The sequence below is a fragment of the Helianthus annuus genome, chromosome 3 (assembly GCF_002127325.2).
Source record: "Helianthus annuus cultivar XRQ/B chromosome 3, HanXRQr2.0-SUNRISE, whole genome shotgun sequence".
Lineage (NCBI taxonomy): Eukaryota > Viridiplantae > Streptophyta > Magnoliopsida > Asterales > Asteraceae > Helianthus > Helianthus annuus.
In genome coordinates, this window is record NC_035435.2 from 175,596,985 (window position 1) to 175,623,911 (window position 26,927).

The window sequence follows — 26,927 nt, forward strand, 5'->3', positions numbered from 1 at the left end:
CTGTAATCAATCAACAATAAATTATTATTAAATTATTAACAATAAATAAAATAAGTAATAATTCAAAAAATTTAAAAATAACAACTCATAAATGAGCAGTTGGGTTGATAATACCAATAAAGTAAATTTTGATTAACTTAAAAATTTAAGTCCAGGTCGATAAAGTTAACCAAAAATCAAGAATATACAATAATATTTTATTATAATCTGAATTGATTTGAATTTCAAAAGTAAAATAAGGAAGAGAAAGTCACCCCTCCAATAACTTTTAAAAATAAAACATTTTTTTATGTATTTAATTTTATTCATTTATATGTGACAGGTGGAGACACCGTACTATTTTTAACAAAGGCATGTACTTGGTATAAAAAGTGAGGGGAGGTTTTTATATTTTAAAGGGTATAAAAAGTGGTTGTGAGTGGAGGAGAGAGAAAATGTTACTGTTCATTTGTATATTTGAGGGGACACTGTTCACCCACTATAATTTTTTTAATATATATTGAAAGTGGTTGTGAGTGAAGGAGAGAGAAAAATGTAATGATAATATTATTTAATTGAAACGGAGAGATAAAAAGTATTTGTTTTTAGTGAAAATATATTGATATAGGAGTTGTTTTTTAGTGGAATGTATGTATAATTTGATGGATTGGATGTGAATGCTCTAAGTTTCATATACGACCATACTATTCACACACTCATCATCTTATTTTCACATCTTGAGGTGTACTTAAGTGTAATACTCAACGTTAAGCTTTGGCCAAAGCTCAACGCTTCAGAGTAATACTCAACGTTTTGGCCAAAACTTGGCGTTTGGATGGTTTTTTAATTTTTAAAATTTGATTTTAATTCAAAAACGCACCTATACTTGTCGAACTTTGAGGTATTTTGTTATTACACGTCATTTTATGAAGCATATGATCTATACGGTACGTTCCGGATAAGTTCGGTTACGTGTATTGCCGTATTCCATGATTTCATGCAATTCTGTTTTGATATCACTTGTAGTCTAACGTGCCGTTTTTCTGGTTAACGGCTGTGTGTTCCAATATCTTAGAAGTATAGTGTCGTTTTTCTAATAATTGAAACGTTTTCTATCCGTATATAATGATATGATTAGATATATAACAGTGGTTAATTTAAAAACTAAATACCATTCATGTTCTTATGCGATACAGATTGTTTTAAATGAAATATGAGAAAAAATGTTAAATGAAAGACGATAAAATATAAATAGGAAATAAAAATTATTTTTGAAAATATTTTTTTTAGGCACATGGTTCGGGTAAACGAGTATAAGGTTTCGGGTAATCGGGTCGGGTATTATCAAATCCCATACTCGTGAAATATTTTTTTCCAATCCCCTACCCGTTGGGTATTAGGTATACCCGTCCCGAATATTTCGGGTTTCTGGTATACCATCCGGACTCGAGTTTTTTTGTCATCCTTAAATCTGAGGCATGTATGTAAATTTGAAATACACTTTTTTTACGTAGGCGTCTAGTTTATTAAATCATGCTACATGACAAAGTATAAGTAGTCTAATTGTGTTGAGTATTACCCTGAAGCGCTGAGCTTTGAACAAAGCTCAGCGCTGAGTGTTACCCTGAAGCTCTGAGCTTTGGCCAAAGCTTAATGCTGAGTATTACCCGAAAACGATGAGCTTTGGCCAAAGCTCAGCGCTTCAGATGTCAAAATAAACAAAAGAGGTGTGTTAATAGACGGGGCTTCATATATTTTCTGTTTTTTAGTTTAAATGATATATTTTAATGTAAAATCTTTGATATAAATCCGAAAAGATGTAATGATGTTTTATATTAATCCATCTTTGATATAGACTTTATCACAATCATAGCCGTATCCAAAATGATAGATTATCTTTTATCCTGTTCAGTTTTTTGATAAAGTTAATGCGAAATTGTTAATGAATAATAATAATAATAATAATAATAATAATAATAATAATAATAATTTATTTTTTATAAAACATTATACACTAAAACTTGTAAAAAAAATTGGCATAAGATAAGAGTGTGATCGGTGATATTTAAGATGTAAATAGAATTCTCTCAACTAGTTAAAAGTTAAAACACATAATTTTTTAGTTATTGGATTTTATCACCCCCAACTATCGGCCTTTAGCCGTTGCTACCCCCAACTAACAATTTGACATCCGGCACCCCCAACTTGACTTTTAGTTTGTGCTGACACCACTCAGTTAAATCTTTACTAACGGAGTTTGTTTGTGATCCTACGTGGCACATAGCTGATGAGTTGGACAGGATGACGTGACGAATTCGTGGCACAAGTAGCCATCATCATCATCGTCTGTCTCGTGGAGTCTCTCTCCATCATCCTCTCATCATCCCCAATTCCCCCAAACCCTAAATTCCCAAATTTCAACCTCTCATCTTTATAACTCTCATTCACACTCTTCAGAAAACCCTCATCATCCCTATGTCGAAACTTCAGCATCAATCTTCTTATCTTTAACAAAACGACTCCACCCTTTAAAGATAAGAGTTTTAAATTTGGGAAATTTAGGGTTTTGATTTAGGGGAATTGGGGATAATGAGAGGATGATGGAGAGAGACTCCATGAGAGGGATGATGATGATGCCTACTTGTGCCACGAATTCGCCACGTCATCTTGTCCAACTCATTAGCTATGTGCCACGTAGAATCATAAACAAACTCAGTTAGTAAAGATGTAACTAAGTGGTGCCAGCACAAACTAAAAGTCAAGTTAGGGTGTCGTGTGTCAAAGTGTTAGTTGGGGGTGGCAACGGCCAAAGGCCGATAGTTGGGGGTGATAAAATCTAATAACCCATAATTTTTTGACTTTGATGTATTGAGGGTGGAAGGGGTGCTCTCCAAATGGGGAGTGATAAACTTTTTCTCTAGCCAATAATTTCATGCCTTGTTAACTTTTCTCTTCACTTTTCATTTTGCACTTAAACACTAACACTATATTCCCGAGTCTCATTTAACAGGGGGAGGGAAAGGAAAATTTTCTCTCCTAAGCTCTCCAATTTGGGAGGATGAACATTTGGTCATATTTTCTTCCCTTTTCCCTCCTTTTCCCTCCCCCTGTTAAATGAAACTCAGGAACATGGTTTTTCATATTTTCATCTCTTTTACCTCCCTTCCCCTGTTAAATGAGACTTGGGAACAGAGTAGGGTGCTTCCTGTGGCAAAACTAGCCTAGGGGTGTAAACGAGCCGAGCCGAGCCGAGCCAGGATGGGCTCGAGCTCGAGCTCGATAGGAATCGAGCCAGCTCGGCTCGGCTCGAAAATGTAAACGAGCTAGATTTTTTAGCTCGAGCTCGACTCGAAAAAACTCGAGCCAACTCGAGGCTCGACAAGCCAGCTCGATTTTCTTTTCTTTTGTATAATTTATATTTTTACATATTGTTGTGTTTAAAGAAAATAAAATACTATATTAACATAGATACATCCAGCTCAATGCATTAAAATAAAACCAAATTCAAGATATCCATTCGGAAAAAAAAAACCCAAGTTAATTACATAAGTTCTTAACCAAGTTAGAAAAAGTAAATAACAAGTAGAACTAAGTTCTTCAAAACAACGTCACTAGCACCAATGCCATCACTAAAAAATTTGCCCATCACCATCTTATATTCCTTCACCAACACTTGCCCATAGCCATGAGAACGAATTAATCTACAATGTCAAAAACAAAGTTAATTATGTGTATATATTGCTAGATCAAAGACCTTTGTAATTAAATTTTCAATTAAAATCTAAGTTGCAATCTGTTTTACACTCAATATATATATATATTGTAAATAGTAGTTAAATTACCTTTTATGTTAACTAGATGCCCCATCACTCGTCGGGATTGGAATTTCTAAATTTTCTTCTTCCTTTGCCGATTGCTACATATAAAAAAATACGAACATTAGAAATAAATTATAAAACTAAAGATTTGAAAGATATATATAAACTTACTTCTAGTGTTTTAATAAATGATTTTGATGCCGACTTTATCCAATCTCCTCCACAAACAAGAAGCTCGACCATATCTTTAGAAAGAGAGCTTCTATAGTCATCCAATACACGTCCCCCAGCACTAAATGCTGATTCCGAGGCAACCGTTGTGATTGGAATGCAAAAAATGTCACGAGCCATTTTGCTTAGCACGGGGTACTTGCTAGAATTTTGACACCACCATTGTAACACATCAAACTTTATAGTTCTTGGAACTACAAAATTTGGCTCTTCTAAATACACATCAAGTTCTGATTTTTGTGTACTTTCAACGGGTTTAGTTTCAAGATAAGCGTAAAAATCATCGTCTCCATCACGAATACTTGGGCCCTCAGATGATGTACCATTTAGATTGCTATCGGCAGCCCTAGCCACTTGATATGCATTAGAGTATTTTTCAAAAAGTGGTTTTAACTTATTAATCACATCTTCAACCCGACCATCAACCTCATTTTCTGGATACAACTTCTTAAATGTCCAAGAAATAGATTCCTTCTTAAAACGCGGGTCTAAAAGAGAAGCAATTGACATAAGTACCCCGATTTCTCCCCAATACTTCTCAAACTTGTCAAACATTGGCCTTCCCATATTTTTCAAGAAATTATCATTTGATTTAACAGCATTAGTTATCTCTCTTTTTACTTTAAAAATCTCAACAAGAAACAAATTTGCGGTCGGATATAATGTACCCGAAAACAAATCTGTAGCATCCGAAAACACCTCAAGTAGCTTGCATACCTTTTTAGCCCGATCCCACTCCTCATCCGTAAGAGACCACTCATAATTCGAATCCCTCAACGCGTAACCTTCAAAAGCATGTTTGTAGTGAATCGCTGATTTAAGCATACGATGTGTTGAGTTCCATCGGGTTTTTACATCAATACACAATGATCGGCGGGTTTCGATACCAAGGGTGATCGAAATTTCACCAAACTTCAAGAGGCGACCCGCTGACTTCTTCAAATATTTCACACCTTCTCTTATTTTGACAAGACAACCATCAATTGTTCCAAGTCCATCTTGTACAACCAGGTTTAGTATATGAGCACAACATCTCACATGAAAAAATAAACCCTCAAAGTGCAATGTTCCCTTTCCTTGAAAGGTATTCCTTAAAATTGCGGCCGCCCTATCATTATTTGATGCATTGTCTAATGTTATTGTACCTATTTTATCTTGTATACCCCATTTAATGAGGCACTCTAGAATAGCATCCGAAATGACCTCACCACTATGGGGCGGTGCTAGCTCATTAAATCCAATTATGCACTTTTTCATTTTCCAATCAGAGTCAATATAATGAGCTGTCAAACACATATACCCAATAGTTTGATTTGAGGTCCAACAATCACTAGTAAGTGAGATCATATCAGTCTTTTTAAAAACTTTCTTCATCTTCTCTCTTTCTGATTCAACCACTTTAATGCAATCTTTTCTAATTGTGGCTCTACTCACTTTTTGAAAAAGAGGGTTCAAGTATTTCAACAGGGCATTAAACCAATGGTACTCTACAAAGGAAAAAGGTAGCTCATGGGCTACAATCATTTTGGCAATTATTTCCCTACATTTTGTTTGTTCAAATCCCCCACTCAACCCATATTCAGTTGCTTCATTACCAGCTTTTTCAAAATTTATAAAACCTTTTTTACCTGTGCAAATTTATATGATTTATACAAGATTAGTAAGTATAATTCACGTATGCTACAAGTATGTTAGGAGTAGGTGTGTCATACCTTTTGACCTTTTCAAGTATGAACACTTATTCAAGTGTCGCTTTAGCTGTGTTGTGGCCTTTGAAGCTTGTGGTTTGTATAGCTTCTTACAATGTATGCATCGATCTTTCATGACCTTCTTCTCTCCTTCCATCATTTCAACTGTTTCAAAATGAAGCCAAACTTCAGATTTACTTTTTCGTTTTGAACCAGCATCAACATCATCTTCGTCAATCATATTTTCTTCTTCAAAACTTTCCTCATCATTTAAATCAACATGCTCACTTGGGTTGTCGGTCGCATCAAGTGATTCTTTAAGTGAAGACATCCTACAAAGTGAGACACCCAAAAATATTCGCTAACAATGATTAGTACAACATACATTTACACCCCTAGAAATATTTTAAGCATACATTTATTTCATGTTTGATGAATATAATAAATTAAATTTATATAGTATAAGTAAATTAATAACTAATTAACAAATCAAACGATCTAAAAATATACATAAAAAAGGTGTGTCTGATTTCATAACCTAAACTAAATTAATTAGCTGATGATAAAGTTATTCATATTCTACAAAAAATATAATAACATAATAACCTAAACTAATGATTCAAATAATAAATATAATAACGTAATAACCTATACTAATAATTCAAATAATAAATATAATAATATAAGAACCTAAACTAACAATTCAATTCAAAGAAACTAGATTTAAACAACATTATCACTAATATGTTACGAGCATTATCACAAAAGGTGTTCACCATTATCAGTTAGTGAATTTCTTTTTTAGTAGCACTTGTTTTTTTCAATCATGTTTGATTTAAACACCATAATCATACTAACATGATACATACTAACAAAAAAACAGTTATCAAATCTATTTTTCTCATAACAAAAGAATGATCAATTGTCATTCATCATAAGACATACAGTTACATTATCAAGATATTTTATACCACCAACTAATATCTACCAAGCATGTCACCTTTTCGTAAATAATAAATATGTATATGGAGATGAAGCAGTTAGGAAAGATTGTAATTAAGAGGTTAACATGAATATGTAGATGAATCTTTACCTTGAATCAAGAAAGATGAATTGCTAGGGTTTAGTCGCAGGGGTTGAGTTGCCGCTTGTGTATTTGTGTGAGAGAAATCAAAGAATTTAGGAATGAAATAGATTATTGTGTAAATTGCATATGGAAATTGGTTTTGAATGGATTTAGGGTAATATGGCGGTGACTTAAATTTCAAGCATATATATTTTTATTAATTAATAGATATGTTTATTGTATGTAATATGTTAAGATATCTTTTAAATAAACAAAAAGATATGTTTTCATTATATTGTGGACAAACTGTTTATTATTGAGGTACATTTTATTAATTTAATAATAATTTTTATATCAATCAATCTACCATTTAACAAACTGATACTAGGACAGTTTTAAAAACATTTCGTAGCCTACATCATATCAACAAAAAGGTTTCTGATGATGATATGAAAACTATATAACTAGTTATTATTAATTAATATCTATTATATAAAACATATGTTTATCAAGCCACGAGTCGAGCCACGAGCCGAGCCAACGAGTCGAGTCACGAGCCGAGCCAACGAGTCGAGCCACGAGCCGAGCCACAAGCTGAGCACCCTAGCTCGAGCTCGGCTCGTTTATGAATCGAGCCAGCTCGGCTCGGCTCGATAGCAAAACGAGCTTTTTCGAGTCGAGCATTTTTCGAGCATTTTTCGAGCGAGTTTCGAGCGAGCCGCGAGCCGCGAGCATTTTGTACACCCCTAAACTAGCCCATTAAATCAAGGGTATCCCAATTTTTTTTACCATACAATCATATAATACTAGAAAAACGACAATAAATAAATAGAATAAAAAATACATAATAGATTTGTCCTCTTCTTTTTATCATAGCTTGAAATCGCTTAATCACAACGTCGTCTTTTACCTTGTGAAAAAAATTATTTTCAACCGCACAAACCATGGCATTGTTCAATTGAATTATTTTGTTATTTGTGCTTTATTAGTTATTACAATTTGAGCTTAATTATCATGAAACTAATTATTTGGGCTTAGTTACTAAAGGTTTTGGGCTTAATAAATAATATCAAGTTTCATAATATTCTTTTAGGGGTATCCTCGTATATGATTAGGGGTATCTTATGTATAAAACCGAAAAAAATTACACTACGAATGTGAATACGGGGTTGAGTCGTAGCCCGTGCTACGGCTAAGTCTACATTGGTTCCGCCCCTAGGTGCTCCCCACATGAGGAGTAGTAAACAATTTTTTTTAATAAAAAATAAAAAAAATGTGTGATTGGTTGGAAAAAAAGTGGGGTCCACCATTAACCCCCTCTCTCTTCTCTTCCCATATCGGTGACTAGTCACCGTGCTCACCATTCACCACTCACCGAAATTGTAACAGGGCCGCCTCCCCGATTGGCAACCATACTCATCGAAGAGGTTGCCGAATGATGCCCCTTCCACCCTGATAACTCTAATAAATCTTTTTTTTTATGGAATAAAATCTTTTTTTCAGATGGAATAACGTTTTGGACAAGAATGTGATCATTTTTAATTTTAGAAAATTCGAACTACAAGTAATTTTCAATTTTCAAAAGTTGAGTCAAAATACAACAGTACAAAAATAATGTAATATATATTGAATATATCGTTGTAATATCTCTTTTAATGAATTGTCTGACAACATGAAAAATAATAAAATATTAAATAAAAAAATAATTCTGTCTGTGTGTGTAAAGAATAAAAGTGAAAATTCAAACTGATATTTGACCTGACTTTTGTCTTATAAGAATAAAGGTTACGTAAATAACACCCAATCAATTTCTTCATTTCTTGTTTTTATTCATTACTTTGTTTGTTTATCTCATCTTTGAAATAATAATTTTACGGGTTAGATGAAATATGAATTCTTTTAGAACATGTGTAGTGGTAAGTTGTTATAATGCCTTTACCATGGGGCATTATCCGACACGTGGCATCCCAGTTAGCATGGAGCGTTATTGCAAAAGTGGCGTAATGGAAATAATGCCCGAATAATGCTCTTCCAATCATTAAAAAGGATTTAAAAAAAAAAGAAAAGAAACTTTATCTAAAAAGCTGTTGGTTAGTGATGTGTTAGCCCAATTGTATAATTCCCATTGGACAACCCACTTGCTCCTTCCCATGTGTCAGCCCACTTGGGCGTTTTTAATAAACCGCCGGAAGCATTTTTTTTCAAAAATTTTAAAAAGTAACGCCCTATGTAATGGTAGTGGGGGCGTTTTGGGGCGTTATTTTTCAATTTTTTTTTAAAAATCACACCCCACTACGGATGGTCTTAGGGTGAGAGGGGCACTCCTCTTTTAGGGGAGTGACATCTCTTACACACACCCAATCAGCACGTGTCATTTCAACTCCCCTCTTAAGTTTCCATTTTGCACTCAAACGTTGGCATCACTCCACTCACACAATTATTTTTTTCAGTGTTGCAAAAATCGCGATTACTCAGCGATTAATCACCGACTAGTCGCTAGTCGGCCTCCTACCGAGTAATTTTTAACTAATCAGTCAAAAAATCGCTAGTCGGTCAAAGCCGGTCCAAGCCGCCCTAGTACCCCTAGTCGGCCCATTTGAAATCCTTACAAAATAGGCCCAAGATTACAACTTTAGCCCATTTTCCTTATCCCTTACCCTAATATGACGAAGAATTTGTGTCAGAGAAAAAGGGTGAAGTAGACGAGGAGATTGAATACGAGTCGGATGGTGTCGAAATCATTGAACACTACGGGGATGACGATTACATTTGAGCTATTTGTTAATGTTTGAATTTTAAGTACTGAGACTTGTTATGTTATGACTTATATGTAAGTTTAGTTTGCATTTTGAACTACTTTTACCTTTTTAAGTATTATATTGATATGGATGTGAGTGTATATATATATATATATATATTATATACATAGGGAGAAGATCATGCGAGAACCACCTCTTATTGTGAGAACCGCGAGAACCAATGTGAACACACCAAAAATGCCTAAAAATAGCTAAAAATCACATAAAAAATTTTTTTTTGATTTTTTTAATATTTTTTAGGTTAAAATCGCTACTTTTCGAATCAAAAAAAAAAAAAAAATTTTTTTTTTTTTAAAATTTTTTTTTTTTTTTTTTGCTTCGAAAAGTAGCGATTTTAACCTAAAAAATATTAAAAAAATCAAAAAAAATTTTTAGATTTTGTTTTTGATTTTTTTAGATTTTTTTAGATTTTTTTTAGATTTTTTTAGGTTTTTTGGGGGTTTAGTTTTTAGCATTTTAGCTTGGGTGGGGGGGGGGGGTTAGGTTTTTGGGGGGGTGGGGGAGGGGGGTTTAGGTTTTGGGGGGGGGGGTGGGGGTTAGGTTTTTTTTAGTTTTTTTTAGGTTTTTTTAGGTTTTTTTTAGCTTGGGGGGGGGGGTTAGGTTTTTTTTGGGGGGGGGGGGGGGGTTTAGGTTTTTTTTGGGGGGGGGGGGGGGTTAGGTTTGGGGGGGGGTTAGGTTTTTTTTGGGTGGGGGGGGGGTGGGGGGTTTAGGTTTTGGGGGGGGGGTTGGGGGTTAGGTTTTTTTAGGTTTTTTAGCTATTTTAGGTTGTGTTCACATTGGTTCTCAAGGTTCTCACAATAAGGGTGGTTCTCGCATGAGCTCCTCCCTATATACATATATATATATATATATATATATAATAAAATTTACATATAAAGTTCCGATCCGATTAGTCCCGAGTAATCCCGAGTAATCTCGAGTAGTCGCTAGTCCCCACCTCACCGGCCGACTAGCGACTAGCGAGTTCTCCAACCTTGATTTTTTTATAAAAAAGAAGAAAAAAATATGATTGGTAAAAAAAGGGTGGACCCACATTAAGAACCAATCACCCCCTCTCTCTCTCTCTTCTCTCTCTCTCAATCAGTGAGTACACACCGCTCCCACTCACCGCTTAGCCTCCCCGATTTGATGGCGGCGGTGTTCCCGCTCGGGGACTTGACACCCCGCACCGCTCCCCGCAAAGCGCCCCGGACACCCTTAAAAATAAAGAAATTGTAATAACGGTATCAAACGCGCTTTAATTTATCTCATTCAAGCGAAATTGGAACCGTCTTATTAAACTATACGATATGAGATTTTAGGTGTTTGCTTCTTAATGTTTAGGTTGTAGATTTTAAAATTTTTGTTTACGTCATTGTGTCTTTTTATTTATCATTGTCTCTTTTCTGTGTTTGCGGCGTTGTGTCTTTTCGTGACTCATTTCTTTCTTTTTCGACGTTGTGTTGTATGTTTCGGTATTGTGTTATATTTTGCGATCCATTGTGTCTTTATACAAAAGCATGCTTTATATTGAATATAAATGAGAACATTTTTACCAGAGATTGTTTAGTCTTAGACCACATAGTGTGAGTGTGGATTTCCGGCGTGGGGGCTTCTTCAAGTTCGGTACACCACCCAAGGAACAACGTGGAGTTGGAGGCAGGGGGTTCTCCACCGGTGTGGAAGGATTTGGGGTGGCGACGTGGCATCTCGTGGTTGGTGTGGATTATAGTCGTTGCCCCCAACGGCTATTTAAAAAAACAATTTTCAAAAAATTTTACTCCTTTTATTTAATTAAAACCCTTTCTTCCATTTCTTTACCTTCAAAATCTCCCAACTTTCATTTCATTTCTCACAAAACTCTTCAAAATGCCAATGTTTGAACGAAGAAGAGGACATTGCTTTATGTTAACCCCAACAGTGATCGACAACGGGGTTCCCTTACCCACATATCCATTTCGGGAACAAGTTTTTCAACAATTTTGTATGCATAGGGGTGAGGCACCCGAACCATGAACACACTTTGTTCACATTTCCGGATTATTCGTATGGATAGCTCTAGATTTGAGATTGTTGTCAACGCTATGGACAACGATGATGGTGAACACAACGAAGACGACGTCATCCAAGTCGCCCTCGTCGAGTATAGCCACACGGGACCGTGACTTCAAAGACATCGCAGCATGACAAATATTACGATTCTTTGGTTAAGTATGTTTAGGTTAATGTTTAAATTTCTTTATGTAATGTTTCTTTTACCAGCGTATTTTTAAGTTATGTAATGTTTTTAGTTTTTAAATTATGTAATGTATTTTTTCTTAATGTTATTTGTTTAATTTGTATTTAAGGGCATTTTTAATTAAATTTAATAAATTTTATATAAGAGTAAACTGCCATTTTGGTCCTTGTGGTTTGGTCACTTTTGCCACTTTAGTCTAAAACTCAAACTTTTTGCATCTGGGTCCCTGTGGTTTCAGTTTTATTGCCATTTTAGTCTAAAAATGAAATCAGATCATATTTGTCTTATAAAATCCTGTAATTTTGTCATTTTCCTCAGAGGCAAATCATGTCATATTTGTCTTATAAAATATGGTATTTATTTATAAAAAGAAATAATCATTTTGCCCCCTGCGGAAAATGACAAAATTTGCAGGATTTTATAAGGCAAATATGACATGATTTCATTTTTGGACCCAAATGGCAATAAAACTGAAACCACAGGGACCCAGATGTAAAAAGTTTGAGTTTTGGACTAAAGTGGCAAAAGTGACCAAACTACAGGGACCAAAATGGCAGTTTACTCTTTATATAATTTTAAATATAAAATAATAATAAAAAGTGTGTCATGTGTCGAATATCGCCACCCTTTCATGCCCCATTCCACTCCTCCCGTTTTGCACTATACCACTTTTCCGACACGTGCTGACATGACATTCACATGTCGCATAACACCCCCTTTTCAAGTCCCCACTCCGTAAAGTATTAAACTCGACCCATGACTCTTATGAATAAAGAGACACTGAGCTCATGATGTATGTCTAAATGTTAAGTTTGACTCATGAAAAACTTTTCAAGCTCGTCCCTTGATTCTCCTTTAATATAACTTAATTTTATTTTACCTATCTGAGATTAGAAGCAACCCACATATGATTCATTAGAGCTACCACAATAGATGTTGAGTAAATTACTTTTTAAGTTCTTGTGTTCTAGTAGTTTTAACCATTTGTTCCAAAATTAAAAGGTTAATGTTCTGAGTCTCTAACCGTTCATTTTATAACGTATTTAGTCCCTATGTTTTAAAGGTTTTAATCACTTGAGTCCAAAATCAAAAGTACAAGTGTTCAAAATTGGACTCAAAACGTTATAAAATGAGTGGTCAGGGACTCAGGACGTTAAACTTTTCAATGTTTTAAATACCGGTATAAACCGGCCGGTTATAGCGGTTAAACCGGATATCGGACACGAGTCCAGTACGATAAAGGCCGGTAAAACCCGAATATGGTATGTCTTATGTACCAGCGGTAAATCCGGTTCTACCGTTCAAACCATAGAACAGGTTTGCATTATCTTAAGATTTGATTTCTTAATTTTAATAAAATGCAATATTAAGGTAATATTAATAATCTTCCATATTTCCGGTAATTAACCTAGTGGCTTCTGTTCCAATATTTCGTCGTTGTTGAAATTGTTACTCACCTCATACAAGGCAATATTATTTATAACTAATAAAAATATTCTTAAAATGCTTACTAGTTTACAATAAAAATAGTTGTTTTTAGATAAAAGTATGATCAGTTACATAAATTCTAGTTGAGATTGGATTGTTTTTTAGATGAATTTGTATTTTATGGAATTTATAGGGTTAACTAGTAACCCGGTTCAACCACCCGATACAACCCGGTTCAACCGGTTGAACCATTTTAAAACACAACCCGGTATGACTTAAAAACCGGTTTTTAAAACATTGAAACTTTTTGATTTTAGACTTAAGTAGTTAAAACCACTAAAACAGAAATAGTAATTTACTCATAGATGTTTCTGAAAGACATATTTAGATGGTTTTTTTTTTTTTTTTTTTTTTTTTTTTTTTGTCATATTACCATGTTTTTGTTATTGTGAGACTTGTTTTTTTTGTTATGTTTTTTGTGTTTGTTTTTTACACAAAAACACTCAAAATTAAGTTAGCGGCAGGCCCCCCTATGTACTTTTTTTTTTTCTGCAAAGAGTACTTATTAAATTTCTACTTTAAGTCAATTAATCTAAATTACTCATCATGCTTAGTTTTAAATTTGTGATCTCCCCTTTAAAAGAGGTGTCTCTATCGAGCAACATATTCCCACATTGGTCCTATGTGCTTTTAATATATATCAACAATTCAACATAACATATAGAAAGAGAATGAGTGGTTAGAAATTATGAAGGTTATGATGATGTGGCAACTAACTAAGAATGTTTTTAAGGTGTTTTCACTTCAGAGTTCCTTGTGAATGGTACAAAATTGCCACCTAACAGACAAGCCTGCAATCTGCTAGAAAATACATATAACAAGATTCATTTCCAGGATGCATAATTTATGCACATGTCAAATACAGTGTCATTGATATGCTAATCACTAAATGGTTTGAAATACACAATCAAATTTATCCATTAGTGGTTTAATGCAAGGTTAACATGGTCATAGAGAAATCAATGATTGGTTCCGAGGCGTTTAAGTAGAGACGCTCCAACCAAATAAGTTTTATTTACAACCAAAAGTAACGTCTCTCATCTATATTTGACATATCAACCTTTTATCAAGTAAACCTTTTATAATTTTTTTTCATCAATTTGGTTGTTTTTACACATCAGCCTCCTGCAAACACTTATACCTACCACTACCAACTCTGACCCAGATGTACAAGAAGGGATGCCTCAAGGCCCGGAGACGCTTCCGTGATTGCCTCACGCATCAGGAGCGCCTTGTTAACCCATAAACTATGTGCAAAGAAGCCTAATGGCTATACTTTAAAGATTCAAAAGCAGCAAGCGCCTAAGCATGTGAACTGCTACATTCTTTTGTGTACATGGATATACAATCAACAACTGACAACGGTGAATGACATCAAACATACCTCTCTTCTGTAATATTCTACACAATTTCACCATGGCTGAATCCACTGCAATCGCAATTCGTTCCAGGGTCCAAACCAGGAGGAGAGTCGTACCATTTCGGATTCTCAGGGTAGAAATTGTCAACCTGCAAACTAACAAGGCTGTCTGTCTCTATAGGCTTTATTAGTTTGGAATCCCCACAACCAACTATAGTTTTTTCATCAAAATCACTACATTTTAGCCATTTCTCGGGTTTATTCGTTTCCCCTAACAGATCCTTTTCGTTCCTGCAATCTGATCTGATTTGGTCCCATGAAGCAACATCGCCGATCGTTCGCCCAAAACTGTCATCATCGTCTTCGATCAATTCTGCATCTTTACCGTCCTCGTAAATCCTTTGATGACGGCTCCAATCTGCTAAATCATTCTCACCCACCAAAACATCATCTGACTGCAACTTATCAGATGAAAACCCCTCTGATTTTGATCCATACTCGCCTATGCTTCTAACTTTATTCAAAAGATCAAACAGATCTTGAGATACCGAACCCAGTAACTCATGTGGGATTTTCGTAACCTTCCCTTCAAGCAGCCCGATTTCATGTCTCAATTCCTTCACTTGCTGCTGCAACACAGAACATTGCACATCCCCGTCATCCTTCCCCATAAACGAAAAACTGTCATGATCCGCTTCATCATAAATCATATCGTCATCCATCAAAAACCCGCCTTTAAGCCCAACAACCCTATGCATAATCCTCGCATTCCCATCCGACGGCCCGGGCTTATGCCCCGTATGCACCGCATACAGCTTAAACACAGCCATCCCTTCTTCCTGATAAACAAACGTCTTATCTTTCTCATTATAATTCGAAATCGGCACAATCGCTCTTATCCGAAACCCACAGCCGCACCGTTTAGACGCATACGGTTCTCTCTTCAAAATCTTGGACTTCTTTGACGAAGTCGGTTCCCCAGCTCTATGACACGCGTAATCCTTAACCTCAGCCATAAACGGTTTATACCTAATATACTTCTGCCTTATACACAAGACAACCTTATGTTTGGCAGCCAACTGCTGCAGCTTGTTCGGCACCTCTTTCGCGGGAACATCAAAGGACTCCGTATACTCGAACCTCCTCCTCCGTTTCCCCCGCCCACCCCCGGAATCGTTACAAATCGGACACGCTGCTACACAAACCCTAATATAAGACTCAGGTATGCCATAAAACTTAGCACCTACAGTCCAGACTTGCTTAATTCTATCAATGGTATCTTTCAACCCTAAATGTTTCAAATCAGCATCTCCATGAAACCTCATAACAATATCTTGCCACTGACTAACATGTGACACAAATTGATTATTCGAATTGTTCTTAAAACATAAAAACTCGTTACCGTTTTCATCCACGTGGACCGTTAACTTATCCTGAATCCGTTTCCACGCCGTCAAATACGCCGTGTCTTCATTCCGGTCTTTCCACACGGACCGCCAGCTGGACAGAACTGGTGGCGGCGTCGCCGCCCTGATCTCCTCCGGCGACGCCATACGGCGGTCGAGAATGCATCGGATCATCAAGGTGTGTGATTCGGTGTTGAATGTGTAGAACTGAGAGGATATGTGAGGCTCAGGGTTGATGAATTGAAACCTAGGGTTTATTTTTTGCAATGAAACTGCTTCGTTGTTGTTGGTGGTGGTTGAGGGTGGAGCGGCGTCGGCGTCGGAGGAGGTGTGGCTGAGGGAGTCGTCGTCGTCTTCGTCGCGGAAGAGGACGAAATCCGGTAGAGAGAAGTCCGAGGAGGGCGGTGGTTGAAGTGGATCGTGACGGTGGTGGAGATCTAGAATCAAGGGGTGAGATTGAGGGATGGGATCGAGATGGTGGTGGAACATATCTTGTTCGACTTTGCTTGGATTCATGACGGACAGAGAGAAATGGTTAACAAGAAAGAAAAGAAGCTTCACTTCTGTTTACTCCGACAACAGATTCGTTCACTTCTTTGTATAAGAACAACTTCTTTTTTAATGTTATTTTAGTGGGTTGTGTTGTGTTCTGGTTTGCTTGTAGTCATTTGATAATTTGATAAATCATATAATAAGTTAATAACGCAACCAATGTTAAAAAAATAGAGCAAATCAAGTCACGTATAAATGATGTATGTTTTTTGTGTTGTTATTCATAAGGCTGTGCGGTATGGGGTACGTCCCTATACCCGTCGAGAACCGGCGCCACGTGTACACCATCCCGCCCTCCTCCGTCCCCGTCGACATCAAGACGTTTGAGACGGTCAATAAAAGACAAAAATGTGTGAGGAACGTTGATTAATGTGTTGTCTAATTTTGTTTGACCCATCTTAACCCATATTAAAATTTAAAATACCCATATCAACCCAAAATAGAATGGATGAGCTTGTTTTGCTAGGTCTACTTGTAGGACTAATCGTATATTTAAATGTGCCGTGAATATTGAATAAGATCAATAATATATAAATAAATAATTACCTGAAATGTGAAAAAATAATAGCATAAACATTGTAAAGTTGATTTTGAAAATACTTGATAACAAATTAAAATCTTACTTATAGAGTAGGGTTGAGGATGAGATGATGACAAACATATCCTCTATCTAAGGTCATCTGTAGTGGCATGTTATATCACGCCAAAATGGTATATGGCGCCCCTATAGCGCCGCCAACACCACTACGGCGGGCGTTATGGGGTGTTTTTTATTCTTTCTCCCATGAAAATCATAGCGGCGTGAGGGGAGATTATTTCATATACTAACTCACACACATATATATACATACACATATATGAAGCCTCATACATATATAACCTCATTACACCCACTTTTGATATAAAGCCCCTAAGAGGCTTTATGACTAGTTGACTACACATGGTCTAATGAGATGGATGGGTAGTTTCAATGAGACATTCGTCTAAAAAGTATTTTTTTTTCTTTTTTTATATACAATATAGAAATATATATAACATAATAAAGTATTTATAATTAAAAGTGAAAGATTAGCAATAATGGTGAACTACCAGGAGTAGAAGAGAATGGAAGATCAGAAAACACCTAGAAAGTAATTAACTAGGATGAACACCAAGGAAGAAAAATAGATAAAATTACATAAAAGGGTATGAAAAGATAACACATAAGACAAAACTACGATACATCTATACGTCCTTTAGAAATCTCTTTAAACGTGACTATTCGTATGTGGTGCTTAACTATGTTTTTAAGGCTAATAAAATACGATCTAATAATAAACAATTAGATAAATTATAGAATGGAAACCTCTAAATCACTCGTCCGAACCACGAGTTCTAGCTCTTTATTATACGTCTATATATTTAAGCATAGGATCAACATGTTCAGCACCAAGAGTTATGGATATAGAATTCGCACCACCACATAACAAATAGTACAACACGATCTAATAAGTGACAAAAGGTCCAACAAGGATAATGTGGACCCTGTTACCATGGGCTAATAGCAGGCCCAAACAAAGCAACATAATATACAAGTCACACAATGTGACGCTTTCAAACCCCGTCTCTGTAATAAACAAAGTTAAATGACAATGGAACACTAACAATTATAAGGGAAAGGTTATTTTCATTGATAGTTGGAAGAAGAAGGAGGTGGGAAAGAGAATGCAGAAGTGGGATGAGAGGGAGAGAATGACCAGTGAGATCTAACAAATTTTTCCTATCTCCTCCTCACACAATAATTACTTTAAATATGATAATAACCAATTCTGTTATGCACTTGCTGATGTGGCACTGGTGATGAAGTCCACGAATTTCTTTGGCTGATTTCTGGTTCTTTCACTTCTTCTTAATTGGTCTGGACCTTCAGGTTGTAGACTACCACTGTTGGGCTGGATATGTGAGTCTGTTGGGCTCATAACAATACCACCCCCATTAAGTCCCACCTTGTCCTCAAGGGGGAAATTAGGAAACTGGTGGGTCAACTGCGAATCGTCCTCCCAAGTGGCATCTTCTTGAGGCAACCCATCCCATTGAATAAGACTTTGCGACACATGCTGAGATCCTTTCAAAATAGTACGTTTCTGAAGAACAGAATGAGGTTGTAGAATGATTGTAGAGGTGGAATCAACGAGATGTAAGGGTGTAATCTGGTGTACTGGTGTACCAAGACATTTGCGAAGCAAGGATACATGAAAAACCGGGTGAATCTTAGCTGTGGCAGGTAAGTCGAGCTTATAAGCAACTGAACCAATCTTGGAAAGAACACGGTAAGGCCCAAAATAACGGTGTCCAAGCTTATGATGGCGCTGTAAACGTACCGAACCCTGTCGAAATGGTTGCAACTTCACAAAAACCCAATCATCAACTTCAAAGTTCACCTCCCGTCTATGTTTATCAGCAGCCGTTTTCATTCGAGTTTGAGCCTTTGACAAATTTACCTTCAGCAGGTTCAAGACAATGTCACGTTCCACAAGCTGGTCCTCCAAAGTAACATTTGGAGTTGAACCTCTCAAGTAACGTGTAAGAGTTGGAGGCTTTCTACCATACAATATTTCAAAGGGAGTCATTTGAGACGAAGTTTGGTATGAAGTATTATACCAAAACTCAGCCCATGGTAAGAATTGGAGCCACTTTTGGGGATGCTCCGCAACGTAGCATCGAAGATACATTTCCAAACATCGATTAAGAGCCTCGGTCTGCCCATCTGTTTGTGGATGGTAGGCGGTACTAAATTTAAGGGTAGTACCATTTATACGATGCAACTCCTTCCAAAACTCAGTCATAAATCGGCCATCCCGATCCGTCACAATCGAAAGTGGAATCCCGTGAAGTCGGACAATGTCATTAACAAACGCCGTGGCCACCGTAAAACTAGTAAAAGTCGTTGGTAGGGCAATGAAATGACCATATTTAGACAAACGATCAACCACCACCATAATAACCGTTTTACCTTGAGAGTTAGGCAGACAAGTGATAAAGTCAAGTGCAATATCTTCAAATACCGCATGGGGAATCGGAAGCGGTTGTAGTAATCCACCCGGGGATAAGAAGGACAGTTTGGTTTGTTGACATATTTGACATTGTGCAATAAACTCCTTAACATCGGCTTTCATATTCTTCCAATAAAACGTGGCAGCCAAGCGTTGATAAGTTCGTGTAACACCCGAGTGGCCCCCGAAAGCCGAAGAATGGAATTCGAGGAGAATTTGATGGCGTAAGGCTGTGTTGTGAGGAACCAAAAGACGACCTTTAAACAACAACAATCCATCTTGAAGTGTGTAGTCAGGATACATGGCTGGATCAGCCGTATATTTTTGCAGCAGGGAACTAAAATCTGGATCCGAGAGGCCAGCAGAATGTAGCTCCTGTAATATAGTGGGAACCGGTGCTGAAATGGCGAGAAGATGGCCCGTAGGTATACGAGACAAAGCATCAGCAGCCCCATTTTGTGCACCGGGTCGGTACACGATCTCAAAGTCAAAACCCAAGAGTTTTCCGAGCCACTTTTGTTGCTCAGGAGTTTGAATTACCTGATCCTGAAGACTTTTAAGGGACTGTTGGTCAGTAATGATAGTAAAACGATGACCCAATAGATATTGCCTCCATTTGGAAATTGCTTGAGTAATTGCGTACATCTCTCGGTGGTAAGTTGAAGCATGCTGCATGCGAGGGCAAAGTTTCTTACTAAAGTATGCCAATGGGTGTTTATCTTGAGACAAAACAGCCCCGATACCGGTTCCCGAAGCATCCGTTTCGATGGTAAAAGGTTTAGAAAAGTCCGGAAGACGCAAAATTGGGGTAGAACTGAGAAGATCCTTAAGCTTGGTGAAAGCTTGAAGTGTCAACTCGGTCCAACAGAAAGCGTCTTTGCGAAGAAGATCGGTTAAAGGGCCGGCAATAGAAGCATAGTTTTTGATAAACCGGCGATAGTAACCGGTAATACCCAAGAAACCCCGGACTTGTTTGACGTTTGTAGGAGTCGGCCATTGCTGAATTGTGAATATTTTCTCAGGATCTACTGCCACCCCCTGAGCCGAGATGATGTGGCCCAAATAAGCAACTTGAGATTGCCCGAAGATACACTTGGAGAGTTTAGCAACCAACTGATTATCAAAGAGCAGTTGTAATGTAATAGTAAGATGATGCAAGTGCTCCGGCCAGGATTGACGATATATCAAAATGTCGTCGAAAAAAACCAAGATAAAACGCCGAAGAAAAGGTCGGAAAACGTCATTCATAAGGCGTTGAAACGTGGATGGTGCATTCGTTAGCCCGAAGGGCATGACCAAAAATTCATAATGGCCGTCATGTGTCCGGAAGGCGGTTTTCATAGCATCCCCATTCGCAATCCGAATCTGATGATAACCAGCTAATAAGTCAAGTTTAGAAAAATAGTGGGCACCGTGTAACTCATCGAATAACTCATCCACGGATGGAATAGGAAACCGATCCCGAACTGTTATCGCGTTTAAGGCACGATAATCCACACAAAACCTCCACGTCCCGTCTTTCTTACGAACTAATAGAACCGGTGAAGAAAAAGCACTTGTGCTTGGCCTAATAATACCCTGTTGTAACATGTCATGAACCAACCGTTCGATTTCCTGTTTTTGAAAGTGGGGGTAACGGTACGGACAGACCGAAACTGGTTTACTAGAAGGTAATAGGTCAATGTGATGATCCTGAGATCTGGTAGGAGGCAAACCCGTGGGTGGATTAAAAACAACAGCAAATTTATTTAAAATGTCTTGTAAGTCCGTGGGGTATGTAGGTGGTGGGGAATCAGGTGGCAAAAGGGTTAAATGATATAACTGACCAATGCCATCTGTATTTATAAGATGTCTAAACCCATGGAATTGAATTGCCTGACCGGTTGACACATCCCCTTGCCATTTTACTTGTTGCCCATTTAAAGAAAATTCAAACAACGAGGTCGAGTAATCCGTAAGAACTGGACCAAGAGTAGCTAACCATGAAACGCCCAACACAACATCCCAACCTTGTAATGGTAGCACATAGAAATCTGCCACAATTGGGTGACCCTGGATGACCAATTCTACAGCCTTAGCCAAACCCGAACACGGAAGCCTTTCACCACTACCGACTAAAACCGAAAATGGTTCAATCGTTTCAATAGTGAGATTAAGAAATTTAGCGATACGGGTTTGCACAAAACAATGGGTACTGCCCCCATCTAATAGAACCTGAACTTGCTTCCCATGAATTAACCCCGTAAAACGCAAAGTAGTGGTCGAACAACCACCCGACAAAGCATTATAAGAGATAGCCGACTGGGTTTTAACTTCATCTAATTGGAGTTTTTCAGCCAGTAAAGAATCAGTACCTTCTGATGATGGAGAATCCGGAGAACCTCCTGAATCGGGAGGATCATCATCGAAGAAAAGAAGTTGTGGTGCGGATTTGCATTTGTGGTCCCAAGTGTATTTCTCGTCGCAGCGAAAACACAATCCTTGAGATCGTTTCTGAGCCATTTCAGTGGATGATAATCGACGGAAGCTGACACTTGGGTTCGAAGCAGGGAATATTGAAGGTTTTGTCGGAGGTGTAGATGTTGTTGATTTTGGTGTAGGTAACAAGGGTTTAGAGGATCCCAGAGATACACGGCCCAAACCTCGCTCAAACTGGATCCTCCTCTCATGCAATTGGGCCTTATCCATTGCATCTTCAAGTGTGACAGGCCCATGACAAATAACAAACTGTTTGATGTCAGATCTGAGACCGGAAATCCAACAACTGATGAGAAATTCCACCGGAAGAGGCATGGTCCGATTGGAAATAGCTTCAAAACGAGATCGATAATCAGCGACGGTAGAAGTCTGTTGAAGTTTAGCTAGTAAACCTTCGGGTTCTTCAAAGTCAGCCGACCGGAATCGTTTCAACAACGCCGCCGTAAATCCGTTCCAACTGGTGATCTGTTGTTGACGTTGTAGCCAATCATACCAATCCGCCGCTGCGTCATCCAGATAAAACGAAGAAATCGTCAACCGATCTCGTTCCGGAATCTCATAAAACTCGAAATATTGGTTGGCTTGAGCGATCCACCGCTCGGGGTGTTCACCGTTGAATCTGGCCAAATACACCGGAGCTGGTTTGTGTCTCCCCAAAACACTGGTTCCTTCACCATCCGGTCCATTCGTTCCGCGAACAACCGATGGTTTCTTCGAGCTACCATAACCCGCATCAGAGCGACGGATCAATTCATTCATATATTGCTGTAAGGAAGCAATCGCCGCCACAACCGTATCCAGGTCTTGCCTCATCTCTTTCTGATCAGCCTGCACACCTTTAATTGTTTCATCCATGGTACGAGATCGAGTTCCCTCAGCCATATGAGCAGAGGTGCAATGAAAGCGCCAATTGTAATAAACAAAGTTAAATGACAATGGAACAGTAACAATTATAAGGGAAAGGTTATTTTCATTGATAGTTGGAAGAAGAAGGAGGTGGGAAAGAGAATGCAGAAGTGGGATGAGAGGGAGAGACTGACCAGTGAGATCTAACAAATTTTTCCTATCTCCTCCTCACACAATAATTACTTTAAATATGATAATAACCAATTCTGTTATGCACTTGCTAATGTGGCACTGGTGATGAAGTCCACGAATTTCTTTGGCTGATTTCTGGTTCTTTCACTTCTTCTTAATTGGTCTGGACCTTCAGGTTGTAGACTACCACTGTTGGGCTGGATATGTGAGTCTGTTGGGCTCATAACAGTCTCACCCCGTCCTTTTTTACACAACAATTTTCTAACAGGTGTTGACGTTGCTGCCACATGGGCTTTACACCCCCTTTTCAAGCCCTCGCACTACGTATACACGACCAATTTCCTATAGCAGGAGCCAGGGCCGGCCCAAGCCCACGTATTTTGAGGCTTGGGCTTTGGGCCACCAAATCTATAGGGCCTCCAGATTTAAAAAAAAAAGAGTAAATTACAAAAATCGTCCTTAATGTATGTCATTTATTGCAAATTGTGTCCTTTGTCTTCAATAATTACAGAAAACGTACTCGATGTTTGCAAATCATTGCAAGTTATGTCCTTTAGCCATAACTCAGTTAATTTATGTGGTTAAATAATGGACCCCACATGAGGGTATTTTTGTGGTTAAATCTGACCAAGGGACCCCACATAAGAGTAAAATGACCAAAATACCCTCATGTGGGGTCCATTTGGTCAGATTTAACCACAAAAAGTAACTAAGTTAGGACTAAAAAACATAACTTGCAAGAGTTTGCAAACATCGAGTACGTTTTCTGTAATTATTGAAAATAAAGGACACAGTTTGTAATAAGTGACATACATAAAGGACGATTTTTGTAATTTACTCTAAAAATATATATATGATATGGATATGGGACTTGTTTGCGAATCTGCCATGGATATGGGCCTTGTCTGCGAATCTGCCATGATAATAGGTTATGAAAGGGCGCTACATATATGGAAGTCGTATAGATCGTAGGTTATGGCAATTTACAAGATACGGGGAAGAGAAACTATCGTCTACAATATGCCGCTAATAGATAGAGATGAAGAATTGAAACAGTCGCTACATCAATCATCATCTTCAACTGTAATATGAAAGACTTTTAACCTTTAAATCAAATGACTCATTCAGTTTTTGTGATATGAGTTTAGAATTCGATAATTATTCTTTATATCATCATTACTCATTCTCTATTCATTCTTTGTTCGAACTAGAAGGCTTCTAAATCTATGAAATCTGAATCGAAAGTGACGAGATTGAAAGGGCAATGGTTGTGGCTGACACAATTAGTGACGAAATTGAAGGTTTCGATTCAAAATTAAGGTACATTAATCACTATTTCTCCAATTGCTAATTGCCTAATTGAACTCTGTGATATTAACCCTAATTTCTTAGTTGCCTAATTGAAGTTTGTTATATATTTGCTAGTTTTTGAAGTGCTTAGCCCTAGTTAAAATTTGTGTTTAACGTGTTCTGTGAATCTGTGATATAATTTAGCAATTGTGATAGATTTATAATGTCTAAGAGATATCTGTGTTTAGCGTGTTTTGAAAAAAGGCCACAAGTTTTTACTTCGCGTTAGGCCACCAAAATGGTTGAACCGACCCTGACATGAGCTTAGATCTGCGTAATATACAAGTTTGAGTAAAATATATTTTTATAGCAGGAGCTTATATATAGGTAATATTACATAAAAACATCCTTAAGAATATAGTTAGTTACTCCTAATCTCATTCACAAACAAAATACACCCAAAACACAATATTTTGTGGGTATGTTCCAAAATAATGAAATAATACAAGTTGAATTATAATTTTATTAGTTATAGCAAATAAATATCCCTCCATATATCTTGTTGGTTACTTTACTTTGTATGGTAACATCAATGTTAGATTTGTAGACAGGACACACGTATAGTATTTTTGAAAAGCAAGTGATTTCGAACATCCACTCACAAGTACAATGATTATAAAACTCTCTCATTCTACTACATATCATAATACACATGCAAGCTAAACTAAGATTTAGAACTTAAAATATATGGTTTACGATTTAGGGTTTAGGGTCGACTGTCTGGATGGATAGTTGGTGAAGACATCTGGAGCTAAAATCTCAACATCAACTTGTTCAAACAATGGGTGATCACCAAATGAAACATTCCCTTCACTAGAAAAACAAGATGAAGTTTGTCCACCAAAGTCTACTGAAGTGAGGCTAGAACCAGAAGACAACATAAGAAGGTTTGTGGGTGATTGACGTCGGTCTTTCAACATTGAAAGACGTGCTTGAACATATGCTAGTTGTGCTTGCAAACAATCAACCTACATCACATCATGTAGTCATAGTTAAACACCATTATATATTAAAAAGTCTAAAATAGGCTAGATAATGAATGAAGAAGACGACCTGTTGCTGGAGGTTGAAAACTTGAGCCACACAGCCATACACAGGATCTTTAATCCTAGAGAGAGCCTCATAACATAGGGAAATGACAGCGTATAAGCGGGTGTTTGCCGGTGTCCTAAGGAGGAGCTTGGCGACGTTCTTGGCTCCGAACACCCTGTGCACGGCCTCAAAGTCTGCTGTACCACGGTCGTCTGGTTCAAAGTAGGGTGCAAACACACATCCTTTCACACATTTTCTTCTCAAGAACTTACATGCCCCACATGGCCCACCACCACCATTGTTGTTCAAGTTCATCTCCCTCTGCCTTCTTACCAAATGCATGTATGTGAGAGAGAAGATGATGATGAAAAGGGTAGTTGGAAATAAGTTTGTGGAAGGTGTTGGTGGTTTTTATAGGTGAAACTTTTGAGGGTAAACCTACAACCTCGTTACTTTAACGATATTTTATATTATATAATTGTTATTATAATTATAATAAATTTGTACTTAACAATTCGTCACATAAAAAGTGACTATATGGTTTTTCTAAGAAAAATAAAGGGATTTTTACATATTTTCATCTTGTAAGCAACGTACTTCTCCAAATTAAAAAAAACAATTACATATATCTTCCTTTTTTTTTTTTGAAAACTACTCAATTACCCTTGACTATTCCCATAATATTCAATAATTGTTTCATCTTCATTTTACTCGTTCCCTCTTCTCACGCTTGCAAACCCTACGACAGACTCAACCTCGCTTCCCTCTCTCGACTAATGAACATCACTTCCCTCTCTCGACTAATGAACATCGCTTCCTGCAATCGACTGAACATCGTTCCTCTTCCTTGAACATCACTGAACCTAATGTTTCGAGTGGAAGACGAGCAGGCTGTGAAGACGATTATACACTATTTTGTTATATTTGCATCTTTTAGACATGGTTGAAAATAAGATTTTAACGACGTACGATTGAGATTAAGGGCCTTTATATGAGGGTACATATATGCTTTAATTTTGACTTAGATGCATAATTTTACACCTTTACCCCTAAGGGCATGTGTAATGGAGCAACGCCCCTACCACTGTGGCAGCCATACTCATTAGGGTGTGACCGGGAGTGAAACACTGGCCCAAGGGGGCGTGATGGGCTCTCCGTGAATGGAGTAATGAGCATTAAAAGAGGGACGTCTCCAATTTTATTTTAATTTTGATGAAAAATACTGTTACACATAGTCTAATTTTCGGGGTTATTGCATGTTACCTTCGACTTCTCTTAGTGTTTCTATGACGTTTTATTTATATATTATATATTGTTATGTTTTTATACCATTTTCTGTTATTGGTGTTATGTTTTAGGATGCAAATTGCAA

The 26,927-nt window shown here is 37.3% G+C and overlaps 3 protein-coding genes across 3 annotated transcripts; all 3 read right to left on the bottom strand.

Annotated features, from left to right (window-relative positions):
* Positions 1–3,450: 3,450 nt before the first annotated feature.
* On the bottom strand, positions 3,451–6,948 carry LOC110931094 (zinc finger BED domain-containing protein RICESLEEPER 2). The gene is made up of 5 exons (XM_022174496.2): positions 6,810–6,948; positions 5,741–6,048; positions 3,969–5,656; positions 3,822–3,895; positions 3,451–3,680 (listed from the first exon to the last, which is right to left on the bottom strand). Exons 2-4 carry the CDS (start codon positions 6,045–6,047, stop codon positions 3,830–3,832), a joined length of 2,061 nt encoding a protein of 686 aa, XP_022030188.1. The 5' UTR covers position 6,048; positions 6,810–6,948; the 3' UTR covers positions 3,451–3,680; positions 3,822–3,829.
* A 7,249-nt stretch (positions 6,949–14,197) lies between these two features.
* On the bottom strand, positions 14,198–16,719 carry LOC110931093. The gene has a single exon (XM_022174495.2). The coding sequence runs from the start codon at positions 16,587–16,589 to the stop codon at positions 14,709–14,711; it is 1,881 nt and encodes a 626-aa protein (XP_022030187.1). The 5' UTR covers positions 16,590–16,719; the 3' UTR covers positions 14,198–14,708.
* An 8,368-nt stretch (positions 16,720–25,087) lies between these two features.
* Positions 25,088–25,927, bottom strand: LOC110928391 (LOB domain-containing protein 19). The gene is made up of 2 exons (XM_022171408.2): positions 25,577–25,927; positions 25,088–25,491 (listed from the first exon to the last, which is right to left on the bottom strand). Exons 1-2 carry the CDS (start codon positions 25,895–25,897, stop codon positions 25,216–25,218), a joined length of 597 nt encoding a protein of 198 aa, XP_022027100.1. The 5' UTR covers positions 25,898–25,927; the 3' UTR covers positions 25,088–25,215.
* Between the last annotated feature and the right edge of the window lie 1,000 nt (positions 25,928–26,927).

Bases quoted from the DNA above. Each gene is read 5' to 3' on its own strand.
- LOC110931094 (XM_022174496.2), bottom strand. From the start codon at position 6,047: ATGTCTTCACTTAAAGAATCACTTGATGCGACCGACAACCCAAGTGAG. The intron at 5,657-5,740 runs GTATGACACACC...AAATTTGCACAG, and splicing joins ATACTTGAAAAGGTCAAAAG to GTAAAAAAGGTTTTATAAAT. The intron at 3,896-3,968 runs GTAAGTTTATAT...TTTTATATGTAG, and splicing joins CATTTATTAAAACACTAGAA to CAATCGGCAAAGGAAGAAGA.
- LOC110931093 (XM_022174495.2), bottom strand. From the start codon at position 16,589: ATGAATCCAAGCAAAGTCGAACAAGATATGTTCCACCACCATCTCGAT.
- LOC110928391 (XM_022171408.2), bottom strand. From the start codon at position 25,897: ATGCATTTGGTAAGAAGGCAGAGGGAGATGAACTTGAACAACAATGGT. The intron at 25,492-25,576 runs GTCGTCTTCTTC...GATGTGATGTAG, and splicing joins TTTTCAACCTCCAGCAACAG to GTTGATTGTTTGCAAGCACA.